Source organism: Engraulis encrasicolus, chromosome 14, assembly GCF_034702125.1.
Source record: "Engraulis encrasicolus isolate BLACKSEA-1 chromosome 14, IST_EnEncr_1.0, whole genome shotgun sequence".
NCBI classification, from domain to species: domain Eukaryota; kingdom Metazoa; phylum Chordata; class Actinopteri; order Clupeiformes; family Engraulidae; genus Engraulis; species Engraulis encrasicolus.
This window is the reverse complement of record NC_085870.1, coordinates 51,949,338-51,971,829: the sequence shown is the minus strand read 5'-3', so window position 1 is coordinate 51,971,829 and position 22,492 is coordinate 51,949,338. Positions and strand designations below refer to the sequence as shown.

The following is a 22,492-nucleotide window of genomic DNA, read 5'->3' as shown; positions in this document are numbered from 1 at the left end:
TGGGACTCTTCTACCGTTTGTGTTAGTTTTACTTGCCGAAGTGAGACTGCGTGCGTGCTCTTCCTGAGAAATATCTGGCAGAATGCAGAAGGATGTGATTTGTTAACCTGGAAGCTACTCATTGTGAATGATCTGCACACACAAGACACACACACACACACAGACCCAATTGTTCTACCTCTCTGACGCTCCTACATGAGAATTGCATTGACTTTGGCAGTCGGAGGTTGCATTAAGGGTTTTGATTACTTTGTGCAACGGCCAGTTTGTTTTATTCAAGAAAACGGATTCAACCTTCCTTTTAAACAGGGTACAATTTAGTTGCCCCTTCCCTTTAACATTGTGTTATACATAGTGTTGCACATAAACATGTGATTCATGTGGTGATAAACATTCAGATACATGGATCATGTTAGTTGAGTAGAGTGGAGAATAAAAACTTTGGTAGGACACTGCTGCGTGTTGCCGTTAGCATGGTATTGTTGCAGAATATACTTATCTGGCAACCACAATCTGTCTTTTTTTTTACACAGCAACACCATGTGTTTGTGTCTGTATGTGAGTGTACAGTATACACACTATGTGTGGCTATACAGTGTATGTGTGGATATCCGCGTGTATCTGTCAATGTGTGTTGACCTGTGTTTTTTCTTCATCCGTCTCTGTAGGGGCAAGCCGGCCAACGGCGACTACCGCAAGGACCCGCGCGAGCGCAGCCGCAGCCCCCCGGAGCGAGCCTCCATGTCGGCCGCCAGCCTGCACAGCGCAGCCCTCTACGCCCACATGCCCACCGCCGGCCTGGCAATGGACCAGCCCCTCGCACTGACCAAACACAGCCTGGACGCCCGCACCGCCGCAGCACTCGCCCTCGCCCAGCCCAGCCTCAGCCCCATCGAGCGGCAGCAGGTACTACCCCACACAGCGTGTGTGTGTTATGTGTGTGTTGTGTGTGCATTTGGGCACACACCCTCTCCTCCAACCTCAGCCCCATCGAGCCTTTAGCAGGTAAACCACAGGGGGAGAGTAGCTTCAGACCCAGCGACGTGTGTGTGTGTGTCTGTGTCTGTGTGTGTGTGTGTGCGTGTTTTTGTTTTCGTGTGCGTAGGCATGTGTTTATACATGGGCAGGAAAGATTTATTGACTGACCGGCCAGTTGTGCCTAACCGTGGTCATATATTTTTTCTTCCTGTCACAAAATAGTCCTGTTGACTGTTTTAAAAATGTCGTGTTTACGTTTTCTAATGCTGCTGGAAGTGGTGATTGAGGGATCTCTAAGTTGCTGCTGCTGTTCTTCTGCTAGTCTTTTAAAAACGAAGTGGTATCCGTGGGTGCTGGCGTGTCTTGTCTTCTACAAGGAGAGTCGATGCTTCATTAAGGAAGTAAATGGGTCTTTTCCAGGCAGAAAGTGTACACCTGTTCCTATGTAGAATTGTGATCTCAGTATAGAAGGATTTTATCATATGCATAGAAATACTACAAAAGTATAATCTCTGCAGTGAAATGCGAGTTGTTATTGTGGCTGCCTAAATCCTCATTAAAAATAAACCTGTGTGTATGTTTGTGTGTGTGCAGAATCGTCCGTCTGTGATCACCTGCGCCCCAGCGAACAACCGCAACTGTAACCTCTCCCACTGCACTGTGTCCCACAACGGCTGCTCCAACGCACTCAACAGCAGCTACAGGAGGCCCTCCAGCAGTAAGTACCCGCTCTTCTGTATCTGGGATGTCATCACCAATATCATGCTATCCTAGTGGTGGCTAGCAAGTCGCCCATCACTTTAAAGGTGCACTGTGTCATATTTTGAGCAGTTTCTTTCCAGAATTCATGCTACCCATTAGGGATGCAAATTATCGATTAATTCATTAATCATTAGTTGATAGCCTTATCGATCGACTTACGATTAATTGATAAGCGGCGTTTTCCCCCCAAATCTCGGAAAAAAAACTACTAAATCAATTTTTTTTAATAAAAAATTGAGATAAAATACAACATTTAAATGAATTCTATTTCAATTCTTTAATCCTAAAGTGATTTAAATATTGCCACTATTCACAGCCCTCTTCACACACGCTCTTCACATGCCATTTTTAACCTGGGTCTCTTATCAGTTGAATTGTCGATTAATTGCAATTAATGCTTTTTAATCGATCAATGCATTGATCGATTAAAGTCGATTAATCGATTAATCGTTTGCATCCCTACTACCCATTCATAAACATTACCTTCTCATTAATGCTTACCCCTGCCATAAAATTCCAAGTATTCATTATGACTGGGAAAATGTGACTTTTCATACATGAAAAGGTGGATGTTCTCCATGTCCGCCATTTTACATTTCCAGAAATAGACATTATAGCTGCACATCTTACTGTATTTTGGTCATGCTAGTAAATATTAGTTCATTATTTAGTAAATATTAATGAAAGGATCAACTTTGGCAATAGACGGCAGAGTTTCAATGAGCAGCATAGTTGCAGTACTTATCCTGGCCACCATCCTTCACAGTGCACCTTTAAAGGGATTTCATGTGTTCTATTGCCTATGGTGTGAGACCTGATTGTACATTGCATGTTGCCAGGCTGACACCATTTTCTAGACAGATTGGTGTGAGGCTAGACCAACGCGCCAGGCAAAAAAAACCCATATTCTGCTGGTTGGGTTTGGTTGGGTTGGGTTACTAGGCTAAATAATGGAAAAAATAATGACGTCTGGAAGGATCAGACATGGCTAGTGCACGCTTGAAACCTCCTTGGCACTCCAAAGTCTTCAACAGCTGGGCAAAAGCTAGTCGCCCACTGTAGCATATGAGTCCCAAATTTCTGATTACTAGAGCCCACTACAGAGTCAAGCAGCTGCTCTCACAGCATGGGCAGTACGCATTTACGGTGTGAACTACACTGAGAGATCTACACCCTGACAGAGCCAAGAGCCATCAAGGTCTATCTGCTATCATAGGGGTCGGAGGAGCCTCTAGCTAGCCCTCTAGCAGCAGCTTTACCCCGGCCTGCCGTGATAACTGGGGTCAGGCCAGAGGCCTGCTGTGGGCACTGGAGCTCAGGGCGGGTCAGTCTCAGGTCACGGGAAAAGAAGTTTCACATCCCCATCTGGGAGCAGCTGATGGCTTGAGATGAAGATCTCGTTGCTCTGGCACAGAGGGAGGGAGGGAGAGCGCAGAGAGACACTGAGAGACTGAGAAAGAGAGAGCGAGAGAGAGGGAGACACTGAGTAGGGAGAGCGGGGGAGATATTAATGGGTTCCAGATTGAGTTGTGTAACAGTACCAAGGGATGGAAAGCTTGCACTCGCACTTCCTGACGTTCTTTGTTTTATGAACTTTATTTGCCATCTCATAACTTCTAGTTCTTTCTTGAGGACCCTGAACATTTTTGGGTTCACTCCTCCAGATTTCTCTCATTTTGATCTGTTGTTGACACTGTTTTTTTAACCACATACATTATTAGTAATTTGTCAGTTGGTGGCACAAAAAAAGCATTGGACCAGTGGTCAAACATGCCTACAGTGTGCCGCTCTGGCAGAGAAAATGTCACTGATTTGGCAAAGATTATCCATCAGCTGCTCTGGCTTCATGACTTGTGAAGGCACCTTGAGCTCTGCCCCTTGAGACGACCTCTTGTTGACATGATCTCTCCCGTCCACTTTCTCCGTAGCCAACAGCACGGTGTGCGACCCGGTGATCGAGGAGCACTTCCGCCGCAGCCTGGGCAAGAACTACAAGGAGGCGGAGGTGTCCGCGGCGCCGGGCACAGGCGGCACGGCCGGCGGCACCAACTCTGTGTCCATCACGGGCTCGGTGGACGACCACTTCGCCAAGGCGCTGGGCGAGACCTGGCTGCAGATCAAGGCCAAGGGAAGCTCCTCCTCCTCCGGCAGCCCAAACTCCTCCCCTCCGCCAGGTCACATGATTAGCCACAGCCACTCCCCCTCAGTCATCTCCTGAGAAAGAGGACCAGAAAACTAACTCGCCTCCCTCCCCATCTACCTACCTACTACATCCTCAACCTACCAGCCCCTGGCCCAGACACCCCAGGCTTGTGTCTTGAAATGTTCACCTCACTCGCTGGCTACACGGTGCACTGTTAAGGAACAAAGCAATGTAAATCACACAGCCTATGTAGTGCACGATGCAGCAAATGAGTGGATATTTTGGACATGGCTCAACTTCCCTGGCCTCCACCCCTATCGACCCCTGACCCCTTGGCCCAGTAAGCTTCCTATTCCCCATGAGCCCTTCGACAAACCATGCATGCATGTTGTAGCCTGTCTCAGTGCTTGACATTGGCATTGCTAGTTGTATAGCGTTGTACATAAGACAGAGGGGCAGAAAGGAGGTGCTTTGTCTGTCATTTTTATCCTTTTTTGTGTGTGTTTTTTTTTTCTCTTGTCCTTTTTTGCCTTTTACTTTTTATTTCTCATTAAGTCTGTTTTATTTGTCTGCCTTCATATTTTTTTTGCTTGGCATATGCATTGCCCACAGTGTAAAAAAAAGAAACCGTGCTTGAACCATTTTTTTTTTTTAACAATAGGTGTATGCAGCAGCTTGCATCCTACTGACCCGTTTGAACTACCAAAGAAAAACCTTCAGATGCAAACCTTTTAGCCTTTTAGCTGAGCAGCAAGCGTCTCTTCACACACCTCGCTCCAGAACACTTCATCTGGACTCTCTGGTTGTCATGCACCACTACACCAAGTGCAGCCCCTCTCCTACTCTCTCCATGCCTCTCTTTTTCCCTATTTTCATCTTTCTCAAACTCTGTCTTCTCATGTTCTCTCCATCTTCATCCCTCTTTCTCTCGGTCCCTCCCCATCTCCCCCCCCCCTCTCTCCCTCTGCTGTCAGTGTGTGTGTACTTGAAACAAGAGAGCCTGGTCCGATTTGCACTATAGATGGAATGGGAGGAAGGACTATGTCAACACTGGGTGGGAATAACTCATGTCAAGTATTTGACATACTTTTGACATTTGACTTGTACTATATTTTGAAGTTCCTGTTTAAAAAAAAAAAAAATCTGTTGAGGGAGAAACAAATTGGGCAGAAAGACAGTGGTGGACATTGAGAGTCCTGACTGCGCTTGTTTGGTGGTGCATCAAGACTATATAACGTGAAAGGTGAACATCAGTCCAGCCATCTCTTCAGAAAACGTTTCTTTTTATTCTTGTTTAGCCGGTTGTTTGTTGCTGACAACCAGACTGTGTTCTTTTCTACACATGGGCATTTTGACATCATTTTGGATTGTGTCTCCCCCCTCCCTCCCCCTCGGCACTGTGGTTTTGGTAGAGCATAGCTAACTATGGTTTTGAAAGGGTAAATCTTAGTGCTTACAGATGCATGTTTGAAATAGCTGGTATCTATTGTTTTAGACATTTCAACTTTCATTCTTTTATTAGCGATTTGTGTTTCCTTTCAGATGTTTTAGGTCTATTTTTATCAGTAACAGTCTAGATAAACTTACTGCTGGTACAGTTGTACTCAATATTTTTTATTCAAAAATATTCATCATTTGGTAGCAGCCAGCGTCAAGTGGATGAACCTCCGGATAGGTTTCTCTATATTATTATTAATGGTTGGATTTTTATATCTTATGAATTAATCCACGGTACAGGATGCTGTCACATTTTGTTTTCCTGCATGACTGAAAGAAGAGATGGAAGCCCAGCTGTGGCAGCTGTAGACAGGCCGGCCAGCCGCCCTCCCAGAGAGTTGACTTTCTCCCGGGCGACAAGGCAACATAACAAAAAAAAAGACCGAAAAATATGTGGAGGCGAAGTTAGTTATTTCTTCTCTCTCCTTCATAGACATCTTTCACTGACTTCTCTAAGTTTTAACAGCAGTTGCCTGCAGCTGTGGAGACCTGACATGTTTCGTTTCACTTCTTTTTTCATTTTTTATTAAAAACAACCAACCTGTATCCAGGCGTTAATACATTCCTCCCACAAGGAACCTAGTTACAGGTTATATTGCATCTGTGTCTCGATTTCAGTATAACTACTAACAGTGAACATTAGTGATTAAGGAGATATGGTGGTGGAGAGGCAGACCCATGGAGAGGCATGGACATACGCACTGCTCATCTTAAAGCTCACTCTTCCCTAACGGTATGTCCTGACATTCCATCATCCCAGCTCACACCCCCATTGGCCACCACTAAATACAACTCAGCCAATCACATTGTGTTTGAGAAGAGTGACAACAGCTGCTGCTAGACAGCACACTTTGCGCTCGCATAATCTGAGGAGTAAAACGGATTTTACTCTGACAAGAAAATTGTCGTTTTTGTGTTTTCCATGTATCTAATTGACACATGAAACTGTGTATTGTAACAGTAGGCCATGTAAATCCTCCTACTTCAGTACCACATGCATGTACACAGAGGGAAAAGGGCATTGTGTCCCTAGGTCATTATTGTACACATTTCACATTTCATTTTGTTTTGTTCTTTTGTTTTGAGTAGACTCACTTTCATCTTTGACACACAGTACCCTACAGCACTGTAGGAGAATCGCTTAAAGAAAAAAAAAACTTTTTATATAGGTAACTATAAGACCATCATTACGCTGTGCGTAACGAATGTACAGAGAACAGAAAAAATCGTAGTCATATTTTTTGAGGAACAATTAATTTGTTAATGATATGTAGCTATTTAATTTTCCCTGTCCTTTTATTGTAATCTTGCATTATTATTATTATTTTGTTTTTTTTTTCCTGGAAAAAAAGTTGATCTTTTTTGTTTGTAGATTGTTGTCTGTTAAAAGGTTAAGTGCAGGAACACAGTTTTATTCTATGAAAACCAGAACAGGGCGTTATTGCGCCACCGCCACCACCCCTTACTAGCGCGAAAGGCTACTGAGCGGTCGGAACAACATCACCCTATTCCCATGGTGATGGCCTGTCAATCACCTGCCCCCACCCAACTCTATCCCTTTGACGACGGTCGGACCGTCAATCACTCCCCACTCCACCCTACCCCCACACCTGAGAACAAACATGGACATCCTGCAGGTGCCCAAACACTGGTGGCCCCCAATCCCCTCATACACAACTAGATTTGGGATTTAAAAAAAAAACCTAGATTCTGTAATTTGCCGCAAACAGTTAAATCTGAAGATGGTTTTAGTGGGAAAAAAAGAGAGATGGTTAAAATGATTACACAGAACTTTTAAAATCTTCACTTGGAAGCAGCATGTTTAGGTGTTCTTCCTCTGACAACAGAGTCTGTTTGTAAATCTGTATTATATTTCTCATTTTTTGTGGCCATTTTGCCTTTTGAATAAAAAAAGGATTTGGCAGGCCACCCTTTTGTACTTAAAGTAGCCTTGACGAACAATAAAGTGCTCTTAAACCACAACTCCTCACCAAGTGTCCTCTTAACTTTGTGTGTGTGTATGTGTGTGTGTGTGTGTGTGTATGTGTGTGTGTGTGTGTGCACGTGCGCATGGGTGAGAGTGCTGGGCCTGGAGCTATTTCTACCCAGTGATTAGTAATGCCTTTCTTACACGAGTGAACGCTCACAAAAATCACACATGGTTTCAGACGGTTTAATGTTATTTTGAAAAGAACAGATTGCAAGAATACAGTAACGTTAAGAAAATGAGGATAAACCCTTTTTGTGTATACATGTAGTTCATTGAATTTCTTATGACAGAATAACATACATATGGCTCCACATCCACAGAAGCAAGAGACAATTTAACTTTGGTTGCTGACCACATTTTAGAAAGTAAATCTGTAACCAAACGTAAAGTCTTGGAGTTGTTGACGGTACGAGAGATGTTCCTTTCTCGGGATCCAGACCCAGTTGTGGGGTCCAAATGTCCCTATGGTGTGTTCTTGTGTGTCCATGTTTACATTCACGTCACGTCATATGCTGTCATCATCACTCATGTCCCAGATCTGGAAAACATAATGACCGGCAATTAGCCCAAGCTCAAGTACTGACTTGTAAAGCATCACAACACTGTGGGTAGTACAAACATCAAGTAAAAAAAAAGACGTGACGATATCACATCAAGACTGTTAAGTGAAGTGTTTGTGTGAGTGTTAGTTCTGTGCGTCATGCTGCACAAAATGAAAGGCACACGCACAACAATAATAATACATTTTTACTGTATTTATAATGCGCTTCACATAACACTTTGAGTCACTGTGAGTTTAACATACATACCGTACACACACACACGCACATGCACACAAAAAGCTGCCCCATCAGCACACCTGGCATCATGGTTAGCGCCGGTGATACATTAACATGCTAATAAAATACAACCACAGCTAGCTAGAGTGAGAGAGAGAGAGAGAGAGGAGAAAGGGAAAAGGAGAGGACATGAAACGGGTTCAACTCCCTAGTATAAAGTGCTATCCTCTGGTCAGGAAGGAGTGACTCTTCTTCCTTTGAAGTTGTTGGCAAAGTAACGGCCTCAGAGAAAGTGTGAAAACACACACACACACACACACACACACACACACACACACACACACACACACACACACACACACACACACACACACACACACACGTCAATAGTCCTAAGTCCTGAGTCAGGGAAAGATGCAGAAGGTGGAGAGGTGGAGGTGGGGGGAGAGAAAGATAGAGGAGTGGGGGACAGAAGAGTGGGGGGAGGAGAAGAACAGAACTGTTCTCCATTTCAAAGAGTGGGAGCACCCCTGAGGCGACATGGCAAAGACACCCCCACCTTTATGACACGCACACACACACACACACACACACACCTTCATGATACGGCCTAATATACAAACAGTCATCTTAATGACAGCTCAATAAAGAAACACACAGACACAGACACACACACACACACACACACACACAGACACAGACACAGACACACACACAGACACACACACACACACACACACACACACACACACACACACCTTCATGATACGGCCTAATATACAAACAGTCATCTTAATGACAGCTCAATAAAGAAACACACAGACACACACACACACACACACTTTCAGGCAAGGGCATTTTACCACACACCTCTGTCAGTAAACACGGTGGCTCTGACGCCAGCAAATTCCTCACATTCCGCCTTCAGACTCACTTCACAACACTCAGGAGAATGCAGTGACAAGCAAATACCACACACAAGCACTTGGCTATTTACCCTCTCTATCTCTCTCTCTCTCCCTCGCTCTCTCTCAAACACACACAGACTATATTGTGACAGGCCTGTGATTACAAAGTGGGGTTTTGAAGTCAATGACTAGCAACGACTAGTTCAGTGAACTCCAAGGACAGACGGTCTATGTTTATCTCTGAGAAACAGTAAGTCAGAAGAGGCTGGACAGTTTTAAGTCTAAGTGGTAAATTTTATGTTGGCGTTTTAGTATCTGACGACTAGTGAGCACAATACGCCATGGACCAACAGAATGCAGAGAGCATGTACGGTAGCGCTCCTTAGTTAGATTCTGGAGTATAAAGACGATTGGGAATCCTTATTGCCCCTTTGGGCAAGGCAATGTTCACACAACAAGCTGAAGATAGCCACTCTAACAGAACATTTGACTGCCACTCATTCAGTGATTCCGTTTGCCCAATAGGTGTTCCCAGGACCCAGTGTTTTCATAACAAACACGCGCAGAAACACATAGACACGCACGCACGCACACAGGTTTTGGCCTGAGGATCTGGTCCTTTTTTTGAAGACGCAGACTATAATTACATAGGTCATTATGTTAATTGCAGCCTACTACATGGACCTTTCAACTCTTTCAGCCCTCACAACAAGAGCTCATATACTGTACACTACAGTACAACTGGTGCAAGCAACCAGGGGCCGATGTTTACACGCATCACAGGAAATGGCCTCCTAGTTTGTTTATTGTGTATTCATTTCAACGCTGTGTCGACAGACTTGCTGACATGCAAGTGTTAAGACGACATTAGAGCATCATCCATGTACGTACATTATAGGGCATGACACTGATGCTGGCCTACATTACAAACCAGTGACAGTACACTGTGGAGGAGTAGAATGGTGATGCATGTGTTGAGGAATGTTTTAGACAATGCACCTAGCACAGATCGTGTTTATCAAAAGTAAGCAACTGGACAATAGGTGATTCCACTGCAACCAACAAAGTAGGTAGGCAAAGTATTTGTGACGATTTCAACCCTAGTTAGTGCTCCCCTGGACCAACATTACAGAAGCTACTCAGAGACTCCCTATATCTGTATCAGACAGCTGTAGTAGTATGTTCAACTCAGGTGTTGGTTTCCTGTGAAGAATGATGAGAAAATAATTGTTTTCAAGAGATGCAGTTGTTTGAAAAGATCAACATTGGGAAATGGACATTAGAAACATTTGGAAACACTAAATTGCAGTTGGCATGCACATACACATGCTCTCGCTCTCTCGCTCTCTCGCTCTCTCGCTCTCTCGCTCTCTCACACACACACACACACACACACACAGTAGAATTCCTCACAGTCCCTTCAGACTTCAGAAACACAGGTCAGCAGTGTTATTAAACAAATAAGCCACTTACTCGAGCGTAATAAGCAGACAGCCATGTAAACAGCCATTCTGCCCAAACGCATCATCAACAGCCAAAGGCGGTAAGAAAAAAAAAATCTCAATTTGACATGGGTCGTGCCAAAAGTGTTCGCTCATTCCGCTCACAGTGCACTATGTAGGATTTGAGCAGCATTGTTTTCCTGCCTGCATAGCATATCAGCCTACGTGGTGAAGGATGAACATTTCAGCTTTAGCGGAAATCTCCTTATTTCCTGGGGGCAAGTGAAGTCCAATCAAAGTCTTGACACTAAGCCTCATGATTATGATGTAATAATTCTCATTCTAATAAATTGGGAATGTTCAAACGCACACCAGACAAAGTTCGCCAACCCATTATGCTTTGAGTCAACCAATATCTCACTATTTTACAGCTCAGTTTTGTTCCTCCAAACATGAGATTAAAACCGGCCATTAAGGCCGTGGCACAAAACTAAAATATGAACTTGATTGACATGTTTTATAGCCTTATACTAACTTGTTGAAGAGCAGTATAATATTGCCTCTCTAATGTGGGTTACAGTCATAGCCCCTCTGGTTCAGTCCATAGCCTGCAGTGTCCGCTGTAATCAGACCCCAAGTGGCAATATGGATGCCTGACAACGATTTACACAAACTCTCATGGACACACAGTAGAGACAAATTACCAAAACAAAAAAAACAAACCACCAGCTGCAGGGCCTTTACAGAAAAAAAACTTAACTAATACACAATGTCCATCTGTTTCACATATCTTTAATTAAAAACATTTTTTCACTTGCTCAAAGGAGGCTCCACGGCCAACCAGCCCATGGCCTTTTTATTTATCGCAGAACGTGGGTTAAGCCCAACGTGGAGATGGTTAAGCGACTGTAAGACCACACAGGGTGAGGCGTAATTATCCCCCATCGCCATGCCAACGGTGAGCTGGCTGCCCCTTATTATACACGGCACACCCACCGCTGGCAGCAGTGCTGAGTGGTACAGTTCACTTTTCTGGTACCATGTGAGGACGAGAGCAAACTATCGTGTGATTATGAGGATTCTCATTCGTCCAGGCCATGTTGGTCAAAACAGTTTAGTGGTATTCAACTGGACTTCAGTTTGGAGATTGAAAAACAGTTCACCTTCAACACGTCTCAGTTTAGGGAATCATGTCTCTGGATCACAATTGACAGATCACTGGATCACTAAGTGAAACACCCAGACAAACTGATGAGGTTAGCGCTTAACAGCACACTTCAGAGCAAGAGCAAAGAGAAACCCGGGAGTGCTTTCCACCACATTACACTAGCTGGCTACATTAGGTACTTTGTTGGTTGAACTATAATCTCCTATTGCCAACCAAATAAATGGCTAATTAGCCATCAACTATTGTGTTGGGAATTGCACTCCAGAGACAAAAACAGAGAAATCAGACATGACAGAATGTGCTAATAGTGAACTGAACACTCCAAAAAAAAAGTGAAAAAGTGAAAGTGAAAGCCCATTGGGAAACTCCAACTCCCATTGTCATTGTGACACAGCACTCCACAGCACACAAGTGAACACTGCACACAACGAAATTGCATTTATGCCTCACCCGTGCAAGGGGGCAGCCCTCAGTGGCGCCCCATGGGGAGCAGTGCGGTGGGACGGTACCATGCTCAGGGTACCTCAGTCATGGAGGAGGATGGGGTAGAGCACTGGTTGATTACTCCCCCCACCAACCTGGCGGGTCGGGAGTCGAACCGGCAACCTCTGGGATGCAAGTCTGACGCCCTAACCGCTCACCCATGACTCCAGAGCACAGAGCAAAGATATTGACTGACTTTTTCCCTTCTGGAGAGCGCTGCCGCTGATATGGTCCAATTATTCTCTGGCCTCAAAAGGACAACTAGCAGCTCAATGAACCACTCAATGGATTGGTGGGTCTGTTTCCTTTCATTTGAATCGTTTGTGAGATGTCTCTTTAATTCCTCTTGAGTCAATGAGGTCGACTTTTTAAATTATTTTGTAATTCTTCAAAGATTTCCTGGTTCTCACAGTTTGTTGTGATTGGGTTGGGTTTTGCAGTTTGCTGTGTTTAAAGCACATGTGCCAACACTGGTAGCCAACACCATCAAAAACCATCATGACTATAAGCGTCAAACATGTAGAGCTAGGACGTGTTAAAAAAAAGAAATAATAGTTGAGAAGGTGTAGTCTCAACATTTATTTTAACTCAAGGTGGCTTAGAAACCGAGATGTTTAATTCAACCTCAAAGAATCATCACCTCCAACAAGTCAGGACTCTTAACCTGCCACAGCAGGCTTTTTGTTTTGTCAGTTAAATATAGTGTGTGTCAACCGCACACTTCTCGCTAGCTAATTAGCTAGTGGCTGATTTCTTTGAGGTGGAGTACGCAACGGTGATTAGGCTAAACATCATCCTGAAATCATCATCTCTTTAAGTCAAGACTCCACTTCCGCTAACTAACTTCCACATCAAGCCTTTTGTTCGTTAGTGTCAAACCTAAGTCTTCTAGTTAGATAATTAGCTGAGTGTGGAGACTGCTGTGATTAGACTAGGCATCAAGCGCTGGCGCCTCATTGGCTAGGGTTCTGCAGCGGCTTATTGCGAATGGAGTGGAAACATCTAAACGACCTTCAAGATCTCTAAAGGAGAGACCGTGTGGGGCAGTGGATCTCAACTTTTTTTGAACACCCCCTTGTCCTCATCATAAGTCTCCCAATGTCCCCTTGACCCTCAATAATCCCAACCCCCCCACCCCAAGTAATACAAAAATAAAGCAGACTAATGCATCCCAATGACAATTGAGCAACCCCCCCTCCCTCTCAGCTGTACCCTTCTCAACACACCCCTACTGCTCCATAATGCCCCCCGGGGGGCTCTAGCGCCCCTGCTGAGAAACACTAGTGTAGGGGTTGACATAAAAACAGCTGAACTGGGAGGTGAGAATAAGCAGATGCTGTCAGATTCATTTTTCAGTTCCTTTTCTTTTTTCAGTTTGCGAAACTTGGGATAGCCCATTGTTTAAATTTGAAGCTGCAGACACAAACTCTTGCGCTTTGACATGCGTGGTCCTTTTCTAATCAAATGCCTCCTCTCACCGACCTTGTTTAATAATAATAATAATAATAATAATAATAATAATAATAATAAATTTTATTTTGAGCGCCTTTCAAAATACCCAAGGACACTTTACAATCAAAACAAATACATAACAGTAGGGAAAGTATAACAAAGCTTCAGTGAATTAACAATAGGAGAGTAATTAAAATGCAAAAATAAAATAGAAATAAAAGTGCAATAAAAATAAATGTTTTAAAATAAGAAAAAGAAGTAGAATGCATTTGAAAATGAAATAAAAATGAGGGAAAAAAATAATAATAATATGTAAACTAAAAAATAAACTGAAACTTAAAATAAAGTGGAAGTGCCTGTCAGTGAAGTTGAAAAGCAGAAGTGAAAAGGTGTGTCTTCAGCTTAGATTTGAAAGTGGACAGTGTAGAACACTGACGAAGTGACAGTGGGAGAGAATTCCAAAGTTTGGGGCCAACAACACTAAATGCCCTGTCGCCCATGGTGCGCAGGTGTGTGGAGGGAACTGTAAGGAGGAGTGAGTCAGTGGAGCGTAGTGTGCGGGTGGGATTGTATGGGGTGAGGAGACTTGTGATGTAGGAGGGTGCAAGGTTGTGCTGGGTCTTGTATACAAGGAGGAGAATTTTTAAATGGATACGTGAATGGATAGGAAGCCAGTGTAATTGATAGAGGAGAGGGGTAATGTGATGCGAGGGTCTGGTGTGTGTAAGTAATCTAGCTGCTGAGTTTTGAATATATTGTAGACGGTTAATCAATTTAGTAGGGAGACCAGTGAGTAGGGCATTGCAATAATCTAATCTGGAGGTTATGAAAGCGTGAATGAGGGTCTCAGCAGAGGTAGGGGTAAGAGAAGGGCGGAGTCTGAAGATGGTTTTAAGGTGGAAAAATGCCATTTTTGGTGAGGTGTTTAATATGGGATTCAAAGGAGAGAGAAGAGTCCATGATGACGCCGAGATGTTTTACTTCAGAGGAAGTGGAGGTAAAATAGTCATTGATAGAGAACTGAGACAGGTTTATCTTTTCAAGTAATGATGGGGTAATGATTAAGTAATGATTGTTTAGCAACCCTCAACATGTGAGCACTTTGAACTTTTGTCAAGGTGCCAAGAACTTTAAAGATCAAGTTAAACCAACTTAAAGGGACTATGTGGACAGAATGTATGGCCTTGGCATGTGTCTGGCCTGCAGTGTAGCATCTCTACATGAAAGGTGAGGAAGACCCGCACACGATGAGCTCCCGATGAGCCCGAAATGTCGCGAAAATAAAAAAAATGCATTAAAAGGGAGCTCATCAGTGTGCGGGACTTACTTGCTTTACACAAACTTAACATTTTAACCCTGCACCCAGGAAAAAGAAATTGGATGTGCGTGAGATCTGACTGGGTAGCATCTCTACATGGCCTTGGAGGTCTGCCTGGTTGTACCATCTCTGGTCTGAAGTCCTGGCCTTATTTCAGACAATGTTACTGGGTTCAAAGGCAGTTGCAACTAAGCCCATGGACTTCAGATACCTTAGATTGCACACGACAGGCATGATGAAGGTCTCTCGTTGTTCCATTTCAGTGTGCGAAATAAGTCATGCTAAATGATAAATGGTCCTCCACATTTACGGTACGCAGCTCTTTCCACTCGGCAGAATAGCCAAAGCATTTCATCAAGTGGGAATTTGTCAATTGTGTTTGACAGTAATTGCATGCTGGAGCACATGAAGCATTTCTTGCTAAAACATTTTGCGTAGTCTTAACGGTAAGGTCAGCGTAGGTGTGAGCTAAGTACTAATGACACATAATAAGACAGACTACGTTTTTCTGTCACAGCCCTTTCGGCTTCAAGATTTGAGCAAATCCAGATAGTGATTTCACACTGACAGGACGCCTGCTACACTCTGGTACACTCTGCTACATACCGGTAGACAATTTTACATTATGCGTCACATTTCAAACAAAAATAAAACCAATCAAAAAGAAATTTGTTAGAGATGATTTGCAGCTGGAAACAACACGTGTTTTGCGAAACCAAATTACCAATGTTGAAAAGCAAACCCCATCTTGTGTCTATGGCTTACTTCACATACATGCAAAGCACCCACCAATGATACAATGTAGAGTAGAGTAGAGTGATTTTTATTAACCCCAGTGGAAATTAAGGTGTCTGCCAGTTTATCTGAATAGGCTTGCTACAGCACTCGACATGTGAAATAGGTGTAAATGTAAGATAGATTACCTGAAGTGGAGAAAGTCCAAATACACTTCAATTTATTGAGAATGAATTTGCTTGTTGTCAAAGTAAAGTTACACCATTAACAATATTCAGTCAAGTGTTGGTGTCAGTGCTGCAGCAATCTGAACAAATCAGACCAGCTTAGACCTAATGCCTTATCTCAAGCCAGTCCAAAACATTGTCCACAGCTTAATAACTGGGTCCTCATGAGACTAGAGCCAGGGCTCGTTTCCTGTTTGCTGGTCCAAAACCAAGTCAGGGCTGATTGGCAAAGGCAGAAAAAAAATCAACAACCAAAAAACTTTAATTGGGTGAATGAATTCTTGCACCCAAAAAGATGTTGACCTACATGCCAACATTAATACATACATGTTTTTTTCCCAGAAGAGAAATAAAAAAGATTCTTAAATCTTAATTTTAATCATGATCTCATTTCAGCTTTTCACAATAATCAGTATGATTACTTGATTACACTTTATGAAGGCTGACTCAACCCATTTCTTTAATAAAATGGTGCCAGCAACAAACAAATTATAGCTTCACACCTAATCGTGTACATAAGATGTAATGCGTTAATGGTGTTTTTCACAGCTTCTAGTAAGGTTGCCAGGGTGCAAGGTTGACACACACACACGCACACAACCTGAGTCCTGATGGGTCATGCCTGATAAGGTGGGGCATGAAGTAATCATTGAAAAACAATACAGCACCCCAAACAATGTTGAAGAAACAATGATGTGTCTTCTACATAAATACCAAAAGTATACTAGTCTACTGACTATTCAGGGGTACGGTACGAGTGGCATCTCCCTCTCCATATAAACAAACTGCCTATAACTGCAGACAGTGAACACACGCGCACACGCGCACACGCGCACACACCACTTGAGTCGTGATGGGACATGTCTGATGAGGTGGGGCATGAGGTGTTGCAAAACAGCAGCTGACTGTTTGAAAAGACTAAAGAGCCTGAAGCCTGAAAGACAAACTCGAAAAGGCCTGAACTTGTGTGTACAGTATGTGTGTAGTTGTGGTGTGTACAAGTGTGTAGGTAGGGTGGGGGTAGGGTCTTCAGCTTTAAAAGGCTGTGTTCATTTGGCCTTAGGTAAAAGCTGCTTGATGCTTACAGAGGCAGGCTCAGAACTGTGTGTGTGTGTGTGTGTGTGTGTGTGTGTGTGTGTGTGTGTGTGTGTGTGTGTGTGTGTGTGTGTGTGTGTGTGTGTGTGTGTGTGTGTGTGTGTGTGTGTGTGTGTGTGTGTGTGTGTGTGTGTGTGTGTGTGTGTGTGTGTCTTTCCACACACGTGTTTCATGTAGACTCCCCCCTTAAGGTTTATGGGAATCCACGCTGGGGCATCTGGGTTGCTTTTAAGTCAACCCAGGCGGCAAGCGCATAATTATGAATTACCAGAAGACAACGGCAGGCTTTGTAGTGGACCAGGCCTGCCCACACCATCTCCTGCTCTACTGGGATACACAATGCTCACAGGACAGCCACTGTTCACCACCCAAGCCTACCACACACACAAGTCAATACTTTGATATAACATTTAGGCACATCTGCTGATCGACCCTAATAAACAGTACATCTACAAGGTTTTCAGGAATAAGACTTTTTTTTTTAAAGTAGTGGTTAGGGAGGTGGTCTTAAGATCAGATTTTTTTGTGTGGATAAGAGGCATATTTATTCCAGCACATGAATCACCAATTACTGATTAATACATGGGCATTAGCTGTGGTTGTACCACCTGACCTCTGAGCTAAAAATGTCATTGACCCATATCTATACTGTTGAAATGGCAAATAAACTTGAAACTTGATCTTCATATTGACCCTCATGAACACGATTTACATCTAATTTAGGAGCATGAGCAGCATGATTGTTTGTTTGCTTGTTTCTTAAGACATGGCCCCTGTTATAAAGTTTCCAGAATGGCAATGATCAAGTCGTAATGTATTACTAAAGGCCCTGTGCTCTGTCATAGTGGTGTAGTACTATGGTATTTAGGTTTTTCAGTGACTATTACAATGTTCCAGTGGTGGAATGGCATGTGTTTATGGGGCTACATCAGAAAACCTTGGTCAAAATTTAGAGCCAGCAAAACTCACTATTCAGCCCACTGTACAAACGGGTCACCACTTTTATCTAAATCCGATTTTGCTGATGCACCCTAATGAACTTTCCTAGACTACAAGACTTTAGGAGTGACCGAGTTGTCGGTGAAAAATGAAATAACATCTAACCCCACCCAAGCTTTGGACAGACGGGAAGCCAGAAGAAAAGACATCAAATCCACTTCATACAGTATCTTAAAACAACCGTGAGGTGCGTGTCTGTCGGCACCTGGGATATAAATCTTTTAACACATTTTGGGGTTGTCGTTTGTCGGGTTGTATTAACTACATTGTTACACTGTGTACTACGGATTTGAGCCCTCATAAAAGCCTCTATTACTGTGAATGTGAGAAGACTGTTTTGTAACTTAATACAGATAAATGTATCACATCATACAGGGATCTTTTGAGAGAGTTATTTATTGGTGGCTGTGAACAGCTGGCTTTGATGGTGTCTGACACATGTGCACAACTCATGCTCATATACTCTGAGATTGAATTTTATGTTTTGCAACTACAATTTGGGACACAAAACTCTTCATGTTTGATGATAAAAATCTTACTGGAGTGATCAGAGCAATCAATAGTGGTTGTGAACTGTTGCCTTCTCAGACATGAAAAAAGCAGTTCACTACACTGTTGCTCTGATAAAAATTTCCAACAAATCCGATCCCTCATCCTGTCGTCCTGCGCTGTGTTTTTCATCAGCTCAGCAGGATCCAACCCGTTCCTGTAGTGCACGCCAAAAGCCCTTCGGGGGTCACAGGAGTGGCCCTGACTTCCAGCGGCCACTCACGTCATTCCGGGCCGTTATTGCTCCACTCGGAAACCGGTGTGACGTATAAACAAGCGTTTTATCCTTCGATAAGTTAAGAAATGAAGAAAAAAAACTGATTTCCTCAGACTGCTGGCTTTAGCGCACGATTCAGTTAAGCTGGAAGGCAGAACTGTATGAATAGGAGAGAGGGAGGGAGGGGGAGAGAGAGGGAGCAAAGGAGAGAGAGAGGGAGAGAAAGAGAAGGAGAGAGAGGGAGAGAGAGGAAAGAAAGGTGTGGGTGTCCCTATGGCTCTCATCCAACAGTGTTTCTGATTAGAGCTCTGTGGGGGTGAAATATGTTCCCCTTCCCCCCCATTATGGCTTTGCTTTCCAATGCCACTGACACTGCAGAGAAGTGAGCTTCGTATACAGTTTTTTTATGACAGAGAGAGAGAGAGAGAGAGAGAGAGAGAGAGAGAGAGACATAGAGAGAGAGAGAGAGAGAGAGAGAGAGAGAGGGAGTGGGGGGGCTAGTTTTAGTTTTGGACAGTTACACACACAGAAAGTAGGACCCTTTTTTATGATCATGATGGTTTCTTCAGACTTGACAATAAAAAAAGTTCTGTGTGGTCTGTGATTGATGTATGAAGTTTAAACATTCCTCACTCTGGGGATTAGTCTTAACATACAGCTCACATCGCTGTTTTCAGTCACTGCGCGATTTCAATGATCATTTCAGTCATTGTAATTAAGCAGGTAAATGTGCACATCATATACACAGCAAATAAGTATAACATAAGTCTATCGCTTTCCCACAAACCTAAAAAAGCAGTAACTACATTTTTTTTTTTTAAACCAGCAGTCAAAGTTGTACTTTCCTGTCAAGTGTTGGCCCAGTCGCTGCTCTGTGCTGGTGTAGGCCCTTAATTTCCTTGGGGATCAATAAAGTATCTCCTCTCTACTCTACTCTACTCTACTCAGACAAGATTCAAGAGGTTGAAAAAGGGGTGAAAGGGCCATAGAGGAGATAGTGGACTCAGTGCTGGGAACAGAATTTTACAACCGGTCCCAGCTGGGGGGGGTCAAACCAGTGAGGGTGACCAGAGATGGGGGCTGGGATGCAGACTGGAACCCGACCCCCCAGGAACAAGTCCTGCCCATGCTAAAAAATAAAAAAAACCGTAAAAAATAAAAAATAAAAAATAAGAAATACCCCGGCCAAATGTGACAATAGGTGAAATGCCCACCCACATGTGACTTTCAGAGTCACACCTCTTGGTCCGACCCCTGATAGTCTGGTGACCCCAGCAGCTCCTGTACTCGAGCAGAGAGCACAAACACAGGAACTCCCTGTGCGGGTGTGTGTGTGTGAGAGAGAAAGAGAGAGAAAAACAGAGAGAAACAGAGAGAAACAGAGACAGACAGAGAGAGAGAGAGGGAGAGAGAGAGAGAGAGAGAGAGAGAGAGAGAGAGAGAGAGAGAGAGAGAGAGAGAGAGAGAGAGAGAGTGAGGAGGGGGAAATAGGCTGTGTAGACGTCTCTGTGCACGGACGTTTCTGGGATCTGGGTTTTCCCCTCGCTTTTCTCGGAGACTCTCTGCACGTCTCTGAGCCCAACAGCTGTCAGCGGGACGGAGCCTTCAAGTCACCTCCACACACACACTCACACACGGACAAACACACACACACAGACACACACACACACATACACACACAAAGTCCGCTTGTCTTTCCCTCAGGATCATGGCTCACACCTCTGCTTCACTACAGAATAACACCAATAACACAACACAACACACACACGCACGCACGCACTAGGTATTTTGTTTTGCGCCTACAGTGCCAACAATGCATTACAATAGGAAGCTAAACACAAACCTAAGGTGGAAATGTGATTAAAAAACACCTGAGAACAAACAGTAGCCACAGTAGCACACACAATAACATTGGTGAGAAAATTGACTAGCTTAATTCCTTTAGCTTCCTTCGGGGTTAATTTAGGCAATAAGCCACGATAGGCCATGGGTTTGTGTTCGATTCGACGGCAAAGGGAGTTGGAGTACGAAGTGAAGCGGAGGAAGTGGTTGGTTACCACAGCAACACTGCTGGCCAGTGTGCATGTTCAACGCGCTTCCAGTATGCTACAAGTACGCTACAAAAACTCAGTGAGGCGAGATATATCAGTGACGGGTCAAAGGAATTAATCGTCTTAGCAACCAAACTGACAACCAAACCAGAGATGGTGTAAAGATGTGCTCTTTCTGTATTCTCCCTACCCCAACTGCACCAGATTCTAGCTACTAAGTCTAAGCGTCTAACTTTGATGTGTGTAGAATCCTCATTTGGAATGCTGACGATTTATGGTTGATTTACTAATGCCTGGAGCGCTAAATCAGCCAATCACAATCCAGAAACAGACGCACAGTTTTAGATGCAGTACATCTATAATGTTGCCTGATTGTCATCGACTTTCAAATCTTGTACCAAGATGTTGGTCTGAGCAAGAGGATAACGAATAACGTTTCCCAAAGGGCCTATCCAGAGGTGGATCATCAGTATCTGTACTGCTCTGTAAGTGTTTGCAGACTGTAAAGAGTTTTTGAGAGCGTCTCCTGTCCTCCATTTTGAGCAGATTGTAGAGCAGGCCCAGAGCAGAGCAGAGCAGCAGATCTGATGGGTGGGGCGGCCCACTGCTGCAGCTGCGGTTTGTTGTTCCTCAGGATGGAGGGCTCTCACTGGAGTCTCTCTCTCTCACACACACACACACACACAGACAGACACACAGAGACACAGACACACGCACACGCACACGCGCCTGCAACACACATACACACACACGCGTGCAACACATACACACGCATGCAACACATACACACGCACGCAACACACACACGCGCACACAACACACACGCGCGCGCGCGCAACACACACACGCGCGCGCGCAACACACACACACGCGCGCGCAACACACACACACACACACACACACACACACACACACACACGCACGCACACACGCACGCACACACGCACGCACACACGCACGCACACACACACGCACACACACACGCACACACACACGCACACACACACACACACACACACACACACACACACACACACACACTTGTTTTTTTTTCTGTGTGACACATTTCCTGTCCCACATCTCGGTGATTAGAGTGTGCAGTTGTTTTCCGGGGTAGAGTTTTCCTCCCGCCAGAGAGATAAACAAAGCACTCCGCTCCGCTCCAGCACAAACCTCGTCAGATGTCCCGCCAGCAGTTAAATGCTATATTAGTCTAACCTAATATACTCTCCAATACTTCAACTCAGACTTCTATTAGTCTGGCGGACATAGACTGGCGTAAAATAAAACACACAACAGGCAAAAAAGCAGACAGTGGATGACTGCAAGTGACAAACTACAGTGTGTAAATGTGTCCAATTTGTCTAATTAGACCAGTGTGTGGATAGTGAAAGGGAATATTGCCTTTGCATTGAGGCGGTCAAGTTACCCTTTTTAATTTTATTTTAAAAAAAAACAATCAAAAACAATAATATTAGTATTATTTGTCTCTGCAAAAATATATATATAAAAATATATAATATAAATATATTTTGTCATTATGTTCTTCCTTACAGTTAAGATCAACATTCATACAACTCTGAGGTTACTAAGGCCATTCTGTCAATGAAAAGGCAATCCTCAAAGGAGCTAAATCACCCCAGACTAGACATCTTTCGGAGCTTAAAGACGTCCCACCTTTTCATCTAAACTTAGCTCC

At 43.8% G+C, this 22,492-nt stretch overlaps 2 protein-coding genes across 4 annotated transcripts in view; one reads left to right on the top strand and one right to left on the bottom strand.

Annotated features, from left to right (window-relative positions):
• The window catches only part of vgll4b (vestigial-like family member 4b), a 65,162-nt gene extending 57,799 nt beyond the window's left edge, over positions 1-7,363 (top strand). For both annotated transcript variants that reach the window (XM_063216075.1, XM_063216074.1), the window contains 3 exons: positions 669-906; positions 1,573-1,696; positions 3,669-7,363. In XM_063216075.1, coding sequence (XP_063072145.1) covers positions 669-906; positions 1,573-1,696; positions 3,669-3,958 — 652 coding nt within the window. In that variant the 3' untranslated portion in view covers positions 3,959-7,363. The remainder of the gene's footprint in view (positions 1-668; positions 907-1,572; positions 1,697-3,668) is intronic.
• Positions 7,364-7,537: 174 nt separating this feature from the next.
• The window catches only part of atg7 (ATG7 autophagy related 7 homolog (S. cerevisiae)), a 96,329-nt gene continuing 81,374 nt past the window's right edge, over positions 7,538-22,492 (bottom strand). For both annotated transcript variants that reach the window (XM_063216072.1, XM_063216073.1), the window contains exon 20: positions 7,538-7,908. In XM_063216072.1, coding sequence (XP_063072142.1) covers positions 7,876-7,908 — 33 coding nt within the window. In that variant the 3' untranslated portion in view covers positions 7,538-7,875. The remainder of the gene's footprint in view (positions 7,909-22,492) is intronic.